At 39.0% G+C, this 13517-nt stretch overlaps 2 protein-coding genes across 2 annotated transcripts; both read right to left on the bottom strand.

Moving 5' to 3' along the window:
- Window positions 1-3218: 3218 nt before the first annotated feature.
- Window positions 3219-7459, bottom strand: LOC125213745 (calcium-transporting ATPase 2, plasma membrane-type-like). The gene is made up of 5 exons (XM_048114454.2): window positions 7213-7459; window positions 4416-6569; window positions 4145-4316; window positions 3763-4064; window positions 3219-3676 (listed from the first exon to the last, which is right to left on the bottom strand). The coding sequence occupies exons 1-5, from the start codon at window positions 7384-7386 to the stop codon at window positions 3428-3430; spliced, it is 3051 nt and encodes a 1016-aa protein (XP_047970411.1). The 5' UTR covers window positions 7387-7459; the 3' UTR covers window positions 3219-3427.
- A 1943-nt stretch (window positions 7460-9402) lies between these two features.
- Window positions 9403-11546, bottom strand: LOC125212804 (uncharacterized). The gene is made up of 3 exons (XM_048113062.2): window positions 11268-11546; window positions 10632-10735; window positions 9403-10448 (listed from the first exon to the last, which is right to left on the bottom strand). Exons 1-3 carry the CDS (start codon window positions 11439-11441, stop codon window positions 9620-9622), a joined length of 1107 nt encoding a protein of 368 aa, XP_047969019.1. The 5' UTR covers window positions 11442-11546; the 3' UTR covers window positions 9403-9619.
- Window positions 11547-13517: the final 1971 nt, after the last annotated feature.

Raw genomic sequence — 13517 nt, 5'->3', positions numbered from 1 at the left:
TTAACATCAACATCCAATGAATCTACTGTATGAAATCCTTGTCTATTGCAAACAATATACTGAAAAATAATAACACCACCACTAGACCTATTCCCAAATCTTCGACAATCAAAACGACACTCCTGAGCATACATTTCATAAAATGAAATTCCTTCCTCAAGAGAAGAAAATTTTTGACCTTCATAAGGCCTCAACTCAGGCTTGCAAATTGGAATAACATACCCTACAACATAGAATATTTACCCAAGAACATAAACCATGTCAACAGATTTTCAAGTCATGTCAACAGAGAATAAATCAACAACATAACAGCTTTAGTTATCTCTAAAGAGGTGGCTGCACTCTTGTAAAATTCTTAGACAATTATTATAAGTTATGTAAGCCAAAATATCAGAATAGACTTCAAATTACAAGGATCAAAATGTCCAGATTAATGAAACAGAAAGTGAACAAAGAACATGACAACAACACAGAATATTTACCAAGGAACATAAATCATGTCAACAGATTTTCAAGTCATGTCAACAGAGCATAAATCAGCAACATAACACAAAAAAATCATCTTAATGAAAATCAAACCAAACTACCTTCACCATTCATAAATCATGTCATCAGATTTTCAAGTTACATCAATGCAAATCAAAAGACTTACATAAATTACCCCTATAGTTATCTCTAAAGAGGTGGATGCACTATTATAAATTCTTAGACAATTGTTATAAGTTATGTAAGACAAAATATCAGAACAAGCTTCAAATTACAAGGATCAAAATGTATAGTTTAATTAGAATACACTGATGGAAACACACGATGTCAACAGAATAATTAACAAATACACATAAATCATGTCAACAGAGCATAAATCACCAACATAACACAACAAAATAATGTTAATGAAACAGAAAGTGAACAAAGAGCATAGCAACAACACAGAATATTTACCAAGGAACATAAATCATGTCAACAGATTTTCAAGTCATGTCAACAGAGCATAAATCACAAACATAACACAACAAAATAATGTTAATGAAACAGAATGTCCACAAAGAGCATAACAACAACACAGAATATTTAACAAGTAACATAAATCATGTCAACAGATTTTCAAATCATGTCAACAGAGCATAAATCACCAACATAACACAAAAAATTCATGTTAATGAAAATCAAACAAAACTACCTCCACCATTCGTCGACGTAGACTCAGAATAAGGTGAAGAATCCATCAAATAACACTTAACTGTTGATTATGAACTGAAATCAGACCTGAAGATGGGGAAAAAAAAAAACTAATTAGGAACAAATTTAACTGGGCATCAACAAATAAAGGATAAAAACAGAATAAAAGTGGGTATAATCGACCGAAAAACGTCAAAATCAACAGAGAAATCCGTCGAAAATCCGTCGAACTGTTCGTCTGTTTTTCGAAAATTGAAGCACAAATCAGATATCGTTGAAATCGTTAAAATCGTCTGAGTCTAATTTCGTGAATCAATAGAATCATAAATCCTTAGAATAGATTCAATCAGTGATAGTATTGAATTGTTAAATTCTCAGCAGAATCGCCGATGCAACATGAATATGATGAAGAACCCTAAATTAAAACGCGAAAAGACCATTATACCCTTTCATATTAAACTAATCTAATAATATTTATTGTGTGGCAAAATCTGGACCACTCATTTAATAAAAATGAGTGGCTGATATTGCATCTCATTTCTCAATTAGCCCAAATAATCTCAATTGATCACAATCCCATATATATATATCAAGTTATTTATAACTTATAGCACCATCAAAAGTTCAAAGCACTAATAATAATATATACTTCTTCCGTTCCATAGCAATGGAAACGTTTTCTTTGGGCACGAAGATTAAGAAAAATTGTGTTAAGTGAGTTAAGTGAGTAGAGTGGAAAATGAAAAAAGTATAGAGATGAAGAGAGAATAAAGTAAGAGATAGTAAAGTAGGTGTGAAAAAATTTGTTGACTTTTACTGAAAAGGAAAATGATTCTATTAGTATGAAACATACCAAAATGCCAAAATGACTCTATTAATATAGAACGGAGGGTGTATCTCACTATTTAATAACACCACTTTAACTACCATTCTCCTCCTCTCTCTTACTTTAACCAATTGTATCTTGATTTCTGTGTCATATCATATGCTCATATTTTTATATGACGGAGAAGTATTCTCTATATCTAAAATAGTGGAGTACTTATTTACATAGAAAGTGGAGTACATTAGTTCCGGTTTTAAGGCCATCCACATCTCTGTCTCAATACCGTTTCTTAACTGTCTCATCCCTTAACTATTCATGGGCCCACTGTACTTTTTACCCCATCTCTTAACTAAGAGACAACATCTGCATCCCTCCATCTCTTAATCATCTCATCCCTTAACTATTCATTCAATTTCATTTTTTATTTTTATTTCCAACAAATTCAATTAATAAAAACACACTTCATTAAATAAAAGAAAATTATAATTTAAAATCCTAAAAAAATAAAAAAGCACATAATTAAAATTTAAAAAAAAAATAAAAAAAGACATAATTTAAAATACTATAAATTAAAAATTGCACACTTAAATTATAAAAACTACTCCGCCGAAAAAAAAAGAATGTGGGGAAAAAAATCTGCAAAAAAAAGGCCAAAAAAGGTCATTTTTTTTTAAATTTTCAGATTTTTTTTTAAAAAATAAAAAATAAAAAATAGCCTAAAATCGACGCCCACTCATAGAGCCAACGAGTGGGCATCACGCCCCAATCACTGCTCGCGCTGCTCGCCATGTGGCCGACGCGTGTTGCGAGACAGCTCGCCAACCACCCCTCCACCGGGCTACGAGACGCAACGGAGCACCCCCATCGGTGTCTCGATGCGGTCTCGTCTCGCCGGGACGAGATCGAGCCCGCATCAATACACCGATGCGGATGCTCTAATGCCCAACGAAATCATCCAACGGATTCTCCAAGTCATATTTTTCCTAATTTTTCTATTCATAAAACAAAGAAAAAAGAAATTAAGATGAAATCTTGGAATGGAGAGTCAGTAGCAACACTCCTTTGGATTCTTCAACAATGTTTTAGACTCAATTAGCATTTATACTTACATGGATTAAAATACAAACAAGTCGTGACTAATAAACTAATTTCTAAATAATATTTCACGTGAAAAAAGGAAAGATAATAGTAATAGAAACAAACCATGAAAAGGTAGTGCAAAGGCATCGTAGATTGACCAATAGATCATCCAACTTTACAGCAGAAATCATCACTTACACAAATGAACTATACAAAGACAAAATATATATTCCTAAGCTGCTAAACAAAATTATTACATGTCAAGAGGCTAAGAAAACCAAAATGCTACTTAAGTCTTGATGATTAGTGCATGGTTCCTTCTTCCTTGAAGAAGAGCAGCAGTTAATTACTCATGGGAATGAGTGTTTTCAAGATAACAGCAATGGGCATGCCTAAGAAGCCTATGAATATGCTTGCTTTCCATTGCCCCATTGTGAGAGGAGTGGTGTTTGCAAATGTCCCAAGAAACTCCACAATTATGATCTGGAAAACGACCGTCGACCCAACAACAGAGGCGAATACGTGGTTGTTAAGTATCCCTTCAAGCACGTTTATCTTCTCCATCTCCCTCGAGTTCACCTCGTTGAACAGCTACACAACCATTCAACATCCAAGTAAATATACATAACTACATTAATTTTAGCTAGTTTGTTTTAGCATTGTTGAACAGAACTTACCTGGCAGAAGACAAAGGTGTTGAAGATGATGGTGTTGAGGATTAGGTCCGAGTTGGGGTAGTTTTCGATTTCGAAATAAGCCTTCCCGTACGCTTGAAGGAACCATATGACCACAAATTGGTAGACTGATTGGCCCAAAATGTTCCTCCACATCACATTGCTGATGAAGTTGCCACTCCTTCCCACGGGTGCCTTCTTCATCAGCGCCTCGTTGGGAGGCTCCGTTGCTAGTGCAAGCGCCCCCAGTGTGTCCATGATCATGTTCACCCATAGCAGCTGGACAGCAGTCAGTGGTGCACTTCCTAAATTGTCACAATTTAGCATCAGTATATATGCATACAAATTAAATGAAATAGTACTTATATAAGGCCTGATTTGTTACCAGTCAAACAAGCTGAAGTGAAGTTTACAATGAGGGCAACAATATTGACAGTCAGCTGAAACTGCACAAACTTTTGGATGTTTACATATACTGAACGACCCCATTTTGCTACTGTGACAATGGTTGAGAAATTGTCATCCAAAATTATAACATCAGCACTCTCTTTAGCCACCTAAATCCAATCACAAAATTGAAACTTTCTCAGTTTAAAAAAACAAAATGGGAGTTCTTACTCATGTACTAACATTGAAAGGGAAGTCAAATAGTTCACCTCAGTTCCAGCAATACCCATTGCTAGTCCAATGTCTGCTTCATGAAGTGCGGGAGCATCGTTCGTCCCATCACCAGTCACAGCAACAACCTCGTTGAACGTGGTTCTCAAGTGCCTGACCAACGTATGCTTATCCAGTGGCGAGGAACGAGCCATCACCTGGATATTGGGGATCAATTGGTGCAATTCCTTCAAACTCTTCTCGCGAAAGTCGGGACCTTCTATCGCAATCCCATCATCTGTAAGAATCCCACACTCTCTAGCAATAGCCTTTGCAGTGTTGATGTTGTCTCCGGTGACCATCCGGACAGTGACACCAGCCGAGCGACACAGTGCAACGGACTCCCTCACCCCGGGCCGGACAGGGTCCTTGATCCCCACAATGCCTATCAGAGTGAATCCAGAGGCAGGGATGGAGTCCTGTTCGTCAAAGTCATCCTCGAGCTCCACATACGCGAGGCATAGAGTCCGAAGAGCCTCATTCGCAAACTGCTCAATAGTTTCCTTCAAATGATTGAAAGATGCATTATCCAAATCCACCACCTCCCCCTTCTGATTCAGCACACTGCTGCAGCAAGCCAGGATGATCTCCGAGGCCCCCTTCGTGTGAGCTCGTAGGCCCCCCGGAACCGCCACCACCACTCCCATCCTCTTCTTAGTCGAATTAAACGGCTCAACTTTCACTATCTTACACCCCTGCCTCTCCCCTTGAAAATCCCCCCCGAGCGACAGCCCAAACTCGAGTATCGCAGCCTCAGTCGGCGTCCCAAGAATCTCCTGCTTCCCTTCCTTGTTCACCACCACCTCCCCGCCCGTGTTGGTGAAGATCGACTGCAGGAGCGTCCTCACCACCGACTGCGGGAGCTCAGAGCACAAAGCAGAGGCGTGCTCTGGCTTCGTGATCTCCTTCACATTCATACAAATGCAAGCCTTCACCACAGTCATATGGTTCGTAGTAAGAGTCCCCGTCTTGTCACTACATATACTAGTCGCGGACCCCATAGTCTCACACGCAGCGAGATGGCGAACGAGCGCCTTATCGTTCATCATCTTCTTCATCGCGAATGCAAGGCTAAGCGTCACAGCAAGCGGGAGCCCTTCAGGGACCGCAACGACAACAATAGTGACAGCTATAGCGAAATACTCGAGAAGCTCAAGTGCATCATCGCCCGACCAAACCAAACTAGTCCCATCACCCCACTTCCGAGCAACAAGCTTCTGAACAAGCACAGCAAAAGTAACAACCGCAAAAGCAAGACCAATTTTCCCAATTATGGTAGCAACTCCATTGAGCTTCACTTGGAGAGGCGTCTCGTCGTCACCCCCTTCGCTCAGCGTCGCCATCAGCTTCCCCCACTGCGTCCTCATCCCGACGGTAGTCACCATCATTTTACAAGTCCCATCCTGCACCTTCGTCCCGGACAATAAAAAAGGATGCTCACTATTAACCATAACTGGCTCGCTCTCACCGGTCAGACTCGACTCGTCTATCAAGACCGAGAAGCCAGAGAGAAAAACGCCATCAGCAGGGACTTGATCGCCGATGGAGAGATGCACGATGTCTCCCGGGAGAAGCTCGTATATCGAAATCTTCTGCCTGTAACCGTTTCTGGTGACGTGAACGTTAATCTTCTTTTTTTCCTTATCCAAATCTCTAAACTGGAGCGACTGGCGGTAGTCGCTGGAGGCGGTGACGAACACGACGAGTAAAATGCTGGCGGCGATGCCGAGGCCATCGTGGGCGCCGCGGGGCCAGCCTTCGGTGGCGATGCCGACGACGAGGGAGACGAGGGCGCAGGCGGCGAGGATCATGAGGGTCATGTCGTGGAGGGCCTCCCAGACGAAGTGGAGGAAGCTGCGCGGGGGGCTTTCTTGGAACTTGTTGAGGCCGTAGAGGGCCTGGCGGCGGGGGAGGTCGGAGGAGGAGAGCCCGGCGGAGGCGTCGGCGGCGAGCTTGTCTGCGAGGCCGGCCACGCCGCCGTGGAGGCGGAGCTTCTTGAGGTCGTGGCCTTCCACGATGGAGCCTAGCTCTCCGGCGCAGATCTTGAAGCCGGCGGCTTCGACTTCGTCCGGGATGGTGTAGTTGCTTATCTTCGCGCCTTTTATGAATTCGAATGCGGCTCTGGAGACAAGGACTGCGATCCTCAATTTCTCCTGAAATTCTCACAACTTATTGTGTTAATGGTGTGATACAGATATTGGTCCATAATATATGACTGAATTTTGGATTTTTTTGCAAACATATTTATCGTAAAATACATTAACTTTGAAATCGAATATTAATTGGCTCGGTCGGATAGTCTAGGTGGACTCATCAAATTTGAAAAAGTAACGATGAGTTCCACGCACACATTTTGATTTGACTTCAGTCCAAATAAAATTAGAGCTCGCATCTAAATAAAACATGTTTGGTAGGCTAGATAACTTATCTAGTGATGAAATTTGTATGAACAAAAATGTCATGTTTTTTTTTTATAGAATTCCATCCCTAGAGTTTATTAGTCATCTTTATCAAATTTTCTCCTCTTCTTTCGATTATATTTGAGTTGGCAAAGGTCATGCATGTTTTGATTTTGCCAAAATTGTGAATTGTGGAAATTCTCTAACACGGTCAATATAACTAAGTTTTGAAATTCTAATAAAGTTGGTGATATTAATGAGTTTTTAAGAATCCGGATATATATTAACAGATGAGAAAAGGAAAAAAAAACAGAGATGATTTTAATGGAACATTAATTGTGAAAAAAAGAAAAATGTAGCTTTGAGATTGGGTTGAATGGGGGAAAATGGAAGCAACCTGATTGGTTTTGCGCATTTGAGCAGCCTCGTGACGTTTGGCGATATTGGCGGTGAATCGGAATCGTCTTTTGGGATTTTTGACGACGCCGCAGAGATCGCGCCACCGCTGCAGCACCTCCGTGGACGAATGCTTCGGCTGAAGCTCCCATTTCTCACACAGTAAACTCTCCATTTTCAATTTCTTATTTTCTTCAAATTAAATACTTCTTCTTATTTTCCCTGAACAAGTCATTGCCTTTCAGCCTAAATATACACAACTCAAACCAAAGGAACTTGCTGCTTAATTTTCATAAAAATATTAATCGATGGAAACAACCACCAACAGGCAACGAAGTTTCCTAGCATTTTCCAAAAAGTTTTACTGAGTGGAAAACGATTAACCGATTTCTTTTGTTGGTAAATTAGAGCGGCGCGCGATTAACGGGGTGTACATATATATTTGAGGTAAATGGTTAATAACAAATTTAGATATTTAAATACGACTATTGCGCTGAGCTGATGCTCTCTTCCACGCAATATATTTATGCCACGTGTCAATATTTTTTCCCTCTCGGACATATATTTAGTCACTGATTGATTTAGGAATGAAAATGACATGTTATGTCTAGTCTTTTTATTGGATATAATTGTGTACGCGTTTGGAACACGGGGTGAAAATAAAGGCAAAATTCGCCACCATTTTCCTCTTCCTAAGTTAGGGCCGTTTTTTGGACGTAGGTATATACCCTACTTCCGCGCTTTGGAAAGACCCAAGAAATTCAGCAATTCTACTCCTTCATATCTATATTAAATTTGCAATTTCTTTAAGATTTACACGCCCTGCCTACATTCACGTGAGATAACAAATAATTTAGCTCAAAAGGAAATAAGAATGTATTGCTTCATAGAACTTGTGTATACATCCATGATCACCTATCGATATGTACCATGCTACGAAGGATCTATAGTTGAATTAATGTCTAATGAACCGATAACAAAGCATCGCATATGCAAACAAGACCACAAGCTATGTGATATCCATTCTAGGGTTGGCACGGTACGGTATACCGCACCAAGAATGTCATACCGCATACCGTACCGTAAATTGCGGTATGAGAAAATGTCATACCTATACCTTTACCATACCGTCTATGCGGTATACCGTACCGTATTGCGGTATACCATACTTTTACGGTATACCGAAATAAAGTATGGCATACCGAGTACGGTATACCAAAATAAGCTATGGCATACCGTAATACTTGTGTTTCATTCCCAAAAAATTCTATTATAGCCAAATATTTAAAACAAAATTTCACCTATTTAAATAATATCCAAAAGATTAAAACTACACCACAATCAAATCTATACAATTGACTTGATTTGCATCTCTGCGTGTGTGTGTTTGATGTTGGGGGCGGTTAAACTAAAATATGAAAGTAAGGTTAGGGATTTTAACATATTAACCATTTTTTATATAAATTTTAAATATAACATATATATCGATTTTTTAGCAAATATCGTAAATGCGGTATATTGCGGTATACCGCGGTATAGGAAAATCTATACCTTTACCGTACCGAAATCTATCGATACGGTATCATACCGTACCGCAACTTGCGGTATACCGCAAATTCGATATTTTCGGTACGATAAGTGCGATATTTCGGTATTACGATATATTTTGCCAGCCCCAATCCATTCATCTATCTATCTAATTTCATTCATGGTGAATCAATTTCCACGGCTGATTCCTTATATCTAACTAAGTGTATGTCAAGTTCAATGTGCTTCCTTCAAGAATGATGAACTTGACCATTGGCTAAGGCAATAGTGCTAAAATTGTCAACCTATTTCATTTGTATTCTAACTCTATTAGAAGTGATGGAGATTGAGATTATCTTTTGTTTCTTGAACACCAAGCTACCAAATTGTCTTCAACTGAACTTATCATCTATCTTCTTCAACATATCGATGCATTTGTTCGAATAGATGCATCCATCCACTAGTCCATCTCGTTGCCATCCTAACAAAAATTGGCTGAAAATGGCATACAGTCCTCCACGATATTTTGTTGCTAACTAATTTTTCTTTTTCTTGAGTAGGTTCTAATTTTGTTGTACTTCCTCTGTCCAATTGAAAATGACTCACTTTCTTTCTCAGTTTGTCTCAACTAAGATGATTTGTTACTAAAAATGGAGCAATACAATTAAAATATTCAACTCTCTTTATCTCTCCATTTGACATTTACATTCACATTTTTCTCTTCAATTAAACGCATCAATCATCAACTCCTAAACTTCCATACCACCTCAGAAATATTCCATCTTAGCCGGGACGGTGCCGTACTTATTAATACTATCAAACAACGTATTATCATCGACTGGAGTTACTATAATTTTACTTGAACTGAACATAGTTATGCCTCAATCTAACTGTTCAAATATGCTCTTAAGCACCAAGTCTTTAGCCAAGTTCATAGCACTATTGAATTTTTCAACATTATGTAGTAAGCAATTTTCCACCGCTGCCAGTTTCTCCTGGCCATCAACAGCCTCGGACAAAGATTTGATCTCGAACCTCAAGCTGTGAGCGTCAGAGTAAATCCTGCTGAGATCCGTCATGATGGGCCGGGCGAGCGTAATCATATGATCAATTATCACCTTGTGTTTCTTGACTGCAGCCTCTCGATCCATGAGAACTGATCGGTGCCATTCCCCGAGCGCAGCGAACACAATGGACGCCACAGCGACTACTGCTCCGACCCCTGCCCTCGCCCATCCCCTCATGAGAATGACATCCGCGACAGCAATCTCAGCCACGGCCGCGCATATCATGGTCGCTGCGTTTAATAAAACAGAATACACTTTATTTGAGACAGCAATGGAATGGAGCTGCTTGGTGAAATTCGTGTTCATGGAGTTTAGGGCATTTTCCATCATCTGATGATTGGTGCTGAGACGGGATATTTCATGGAAGAAGTTTTGAACAATGATGAAGGGAGGATCATTTGGAGGTTGGTGGTGAGTAGGGTTGAGATGGAGTTTGAGTGCTGAGCAAAACTCGGGAGCTTTGAGGTTGTTGACGTAGTAGCAGCGGACAAACTCCACCAATTTTTCATTATTTGTAGCGTTGTTCTGCAGGTCACGAAACGCCGAGACAAACTCTTCGGCCATGGGGAAAGCTGCCGCGAACGGTGGAATAGGATACGGCGGCTCGGTGCGGTGGTTGGTTGCGCTGGAGAGCTGTGATATGCTGTAATCAAATGGAAACTCTAAATATTGTACGTATAAAATTTTAAACTATGATATGGACCTTTAAAAAATGTAAACATATGACAAAATAACAACAACAAAAGTGTCAATACCGTGTCAAAACAAAGGAAAAGAACAGAGACATGATTTTAGGTTGGGTTGAATGAGGGAAAATGGAAGCGACCTGATTGGTTGTGCAGCTTCGTGACAGTTGGTTGCGCTGGAGAGCTGTGATGAGCTGTAATCAAATGCCGCTTTGGAGACAAGCACTGAGATCATCAATTTCTCCTGAAATCGTCACAACTTATTGTGTTAATGGTTTGATGGAGTTATTGGTTGTTAATATCACGAACTTTGATTGAATTTTGAATTTTTTTTGCAAACAATTTATCATAAAATATATTCTTTGGAATCGAATATTAATTGGCACGTTGGATAATCTAGATGGACTCATCGAACTTGAAAAGTAACGATGAGTGTTCAATGCCTTAGTTTATTAGTCATCTTAGTCGAATTTTTCCGCCTCTCCTTCCGATTATATTTGAGTTGGCAAAGGGCATGCATGATTAGATTTCGCCAAAATTGTGAAATGTGGAAATTCTCTAACACGGCCAATATAACTAAGTTTTGAGGTCGTTGGAATATCTGAAATTCGAATAAAGTTTGTGATACTATTAACAAGCAATAGCTCTTTTTAATAATCCGGATACATATATATATACATAAACAGATGAGAAAAGGGAAAAAAAAACAGGCACATGATATTAATGGAACGTTATTTGTCAAAATAAGAAAAATGTATTTTAGATTGGGTTGAAACCTGATTGGTTTTGCACATTCGAGCAGCCTCTTGGCGTTTGGTGATATTAGCGGTGAATCGGAATCGTCTTTTGGGATTCTTGACGACACTGCAGAGATCCCTCCACCGCTGCAGCACCTCCTTCGACGAATGCCTCGGCTGAAGCTCCCATTTCTCACACAGTAAACTCTCCATTTTCAATTTCTTATTTTCTTCAAATTAAATATACTTCTTCTTTTCCCTGTACAAGTCATTGCGTTTCAGCTTAAATAAAAGCTCAAAAGAAAGGAACTTGCTGCTCAATTTTCATAAAAATATAAATCGATGGAAACAACCACCAACATGCAACGAAGTTTCCTAGCATTTTCGTCAAAAAGAGAGATTTTTTTTTTATTGAGGGGAAAACGATGAACCCATTTCTTTTGTTGGTAAATTACATACATATTTGTCAACATTACGGCTGAAACCATTAAATGAGTTCACACTCATCTACCTAGCTTTATGAATTTGACTGTATGTATAGGCAAACTCTTCACCGCATCATACACCCTTTTGTACTTCTTCAATATTTTAGTGGAATTTTTTTTCTCTCTTGTTAGTGGTTTTTGATGCCATTTTTATTAGTACTAAATAAACCTGCAAGTATACAAAGAATAAATAGTATAGCTAATGGTCAGTACCAGATATCGAACACATGAAGAAAAATCACAAATTGTCTATCATCTACTAAGCTTCTTCTACTATTTAGAAAATCGAAAGAGTTTTGAATTTTGAAAATAGAAACTTTAAAAAGCGAAATAAACAACTTTTGCAGATAAAACACAGAAACAAATATATGAGATAATGAAATTCCAAGGATGTGCTTTCACAGTTATGGTTATACAAATTTCAACTACAACACCTTAGCACAGTTCCTACTTCAGTAAACGTGGATTACTAACACTAGTGGCGTCAACCCTAGATCCGTAACTCCCTAAAGCTCCTAAGACCCTTGAAAAGTCCTCACTCTTAATTAACAGTGTCGTTTTAAGGGAAACTAATTGTAGTGTCTACTAAACCGATCTAACTCGCCAACCTCCTCTCACGATTATGTAGCAAGTTATATTAAATCATCACAGAATGTGTCACTCGGACATGAAGCAGTTATCCAACGCTTAGAAAAGAAATGAAGTAAGAAATAGAAAACAGTATAACCAAAGTCGTTACTAACACATCCCTAGAATTCTATGAGTTTTAGTTACACGTGATAGAATAATCTAAAAATATAGTTTGTAGGGAAAACAAAGTGAAAATAAGAACTAAAGCAAATAAAAGCCAAAGGTTGAATCCTTGTAGCCTTGATCTTCTCTTGATTCCTTCTTCAAACCCTTGCACCTTGATGAACAAGTAAGAACTCTCAAATATTATGTTCTGGAATTATGCAACAAAAAGAAGATCCTTGTTGAAGAGGTTTGAGAGGGTATTTATAGCTATATTTTCGTCCATCACCAATTAAGGCAAAAAGTGGCTTAATATGGTAAATCTTAGAGAGAAAGTAGGTCAAATCTGTGCGCTGCGTTTTCCCACTGGGCCGTTGCACCTTGGCCAGCGGTTGCTGTGGGATGATCTGAAGTCTCTGAAGGAACTGACAGCGGAAGCATGCGGTGTTTAATTCAAATAAATCAGATAATCAAACAATTTATTTAGCAGATTATTTAGACAAATTCTATTCACGCAATTATCAAATGTATCATGCTCATAACTCAAATAAAATCATGTTTTAGTATAAATGAAACCTAAAACATGCTTTTCTACGGTTTAGCTATTTTACCTTGATGATTTCCAAAGAATCGAAAGCGCCTTCTTCACGTGAAGATCTTGAATTCACCAACTCACCACTCTCTCTTTGACCGCTAGATTGGTTGTAGTAGTATTCGCTTTCAACAAAGTCGCAGTTCATAGTTTTGTACATACAATATGTCGAAGGATCATAGCACCGATAACCTTTTTGGTTTTTTCCATAACCCAAGAACACACATTTAACTACACAAGGCGAGAATTTATCACGGTCATGTTTGGGCATGTGGACAAACACAGTACATCCGAAAATTTTGGAGTCGAGATGAAGGGAGGATGGCACCGAGTTATGGGAAGAGAAGATATCAAGAGGGGTTTCGAAGTTAAGGATCCCAGTGGGTTGACGGTTTAGGAGATAGACAACAGTTGCGAAGGCTTCCGGCCAAAAAGATTTTGGGATGTTTGATTCAATGAGGAGGGCACGAGTAATTTCTA

This window comes from Salvia hispanica, chromosome 3 (genome assembly GCF_029641045.1).
Source record: "Salvia hispanica isolate PSC_SH4W2 chromosome 3, Shi_PSC_v1, whole genome shotgun sequence".
NCBI lineage: Eukaryota > Viridiplantae > Streptophyta > Magnoliopsida > Lamiales > Lamiaceae > Salvia > Salvia hispanica.
This window is presented reverse-complemented; position numbering and strand designations above follow the sequence as displayed.

What these genes read in the sequence shown, in the direction of transcription:
- LOC125213745 (XM_048114454.2), bottom strand. Translation starts at nt 7,386, where the DNA reads ATGGAGAGTTTACTGTGTGAGAAATGGGAGCTTCAGCCGAAGCATTCG. An exon ending in AAATGCGCAAAACCAATCAG is followed by an intron (nt 6,570 to 7,212) that starts GTTGCTTCCATT and finishes TGAGAATTTCAG; the next exon opens with GAGAAATTGAGGATCGCAGT. An exon ending in ACACCTTTGTCTTCTGCCAG is followed by an intron (nt 3,677 to 3,762) that starts GTAAGTTCTGTT and finishes ATGGTTGTGTAG; the next exon opens with CTGTTCAACGAGGTGAACTC.
- LOC125212804 (XM_048113062.2), bottom strand. Translation starts at nt 11,441, where the DNA reads ATGGAGAGTTTACTGTGTGAGAAATGGGAGCTTCAGCCGAGGCATTCG. An exon ending in GAATGTGCAAAACCAATCAG is followed by an intron (nt 10,736 to 11,267) that starts GTTTCAACCCAA and finishes TGACGATTTCAG; the next exon opens with GAGAAATTGATGATCTCAGT. An exon ending in GAAGCTGCACAACCAATCAG is followed by an intron (nt 10,449 to 10,631) that starts GTCGCTTCCATT and finishes ATTTGATTACAG; the next exon opens with CATATCACAGCTCTCCAGCG.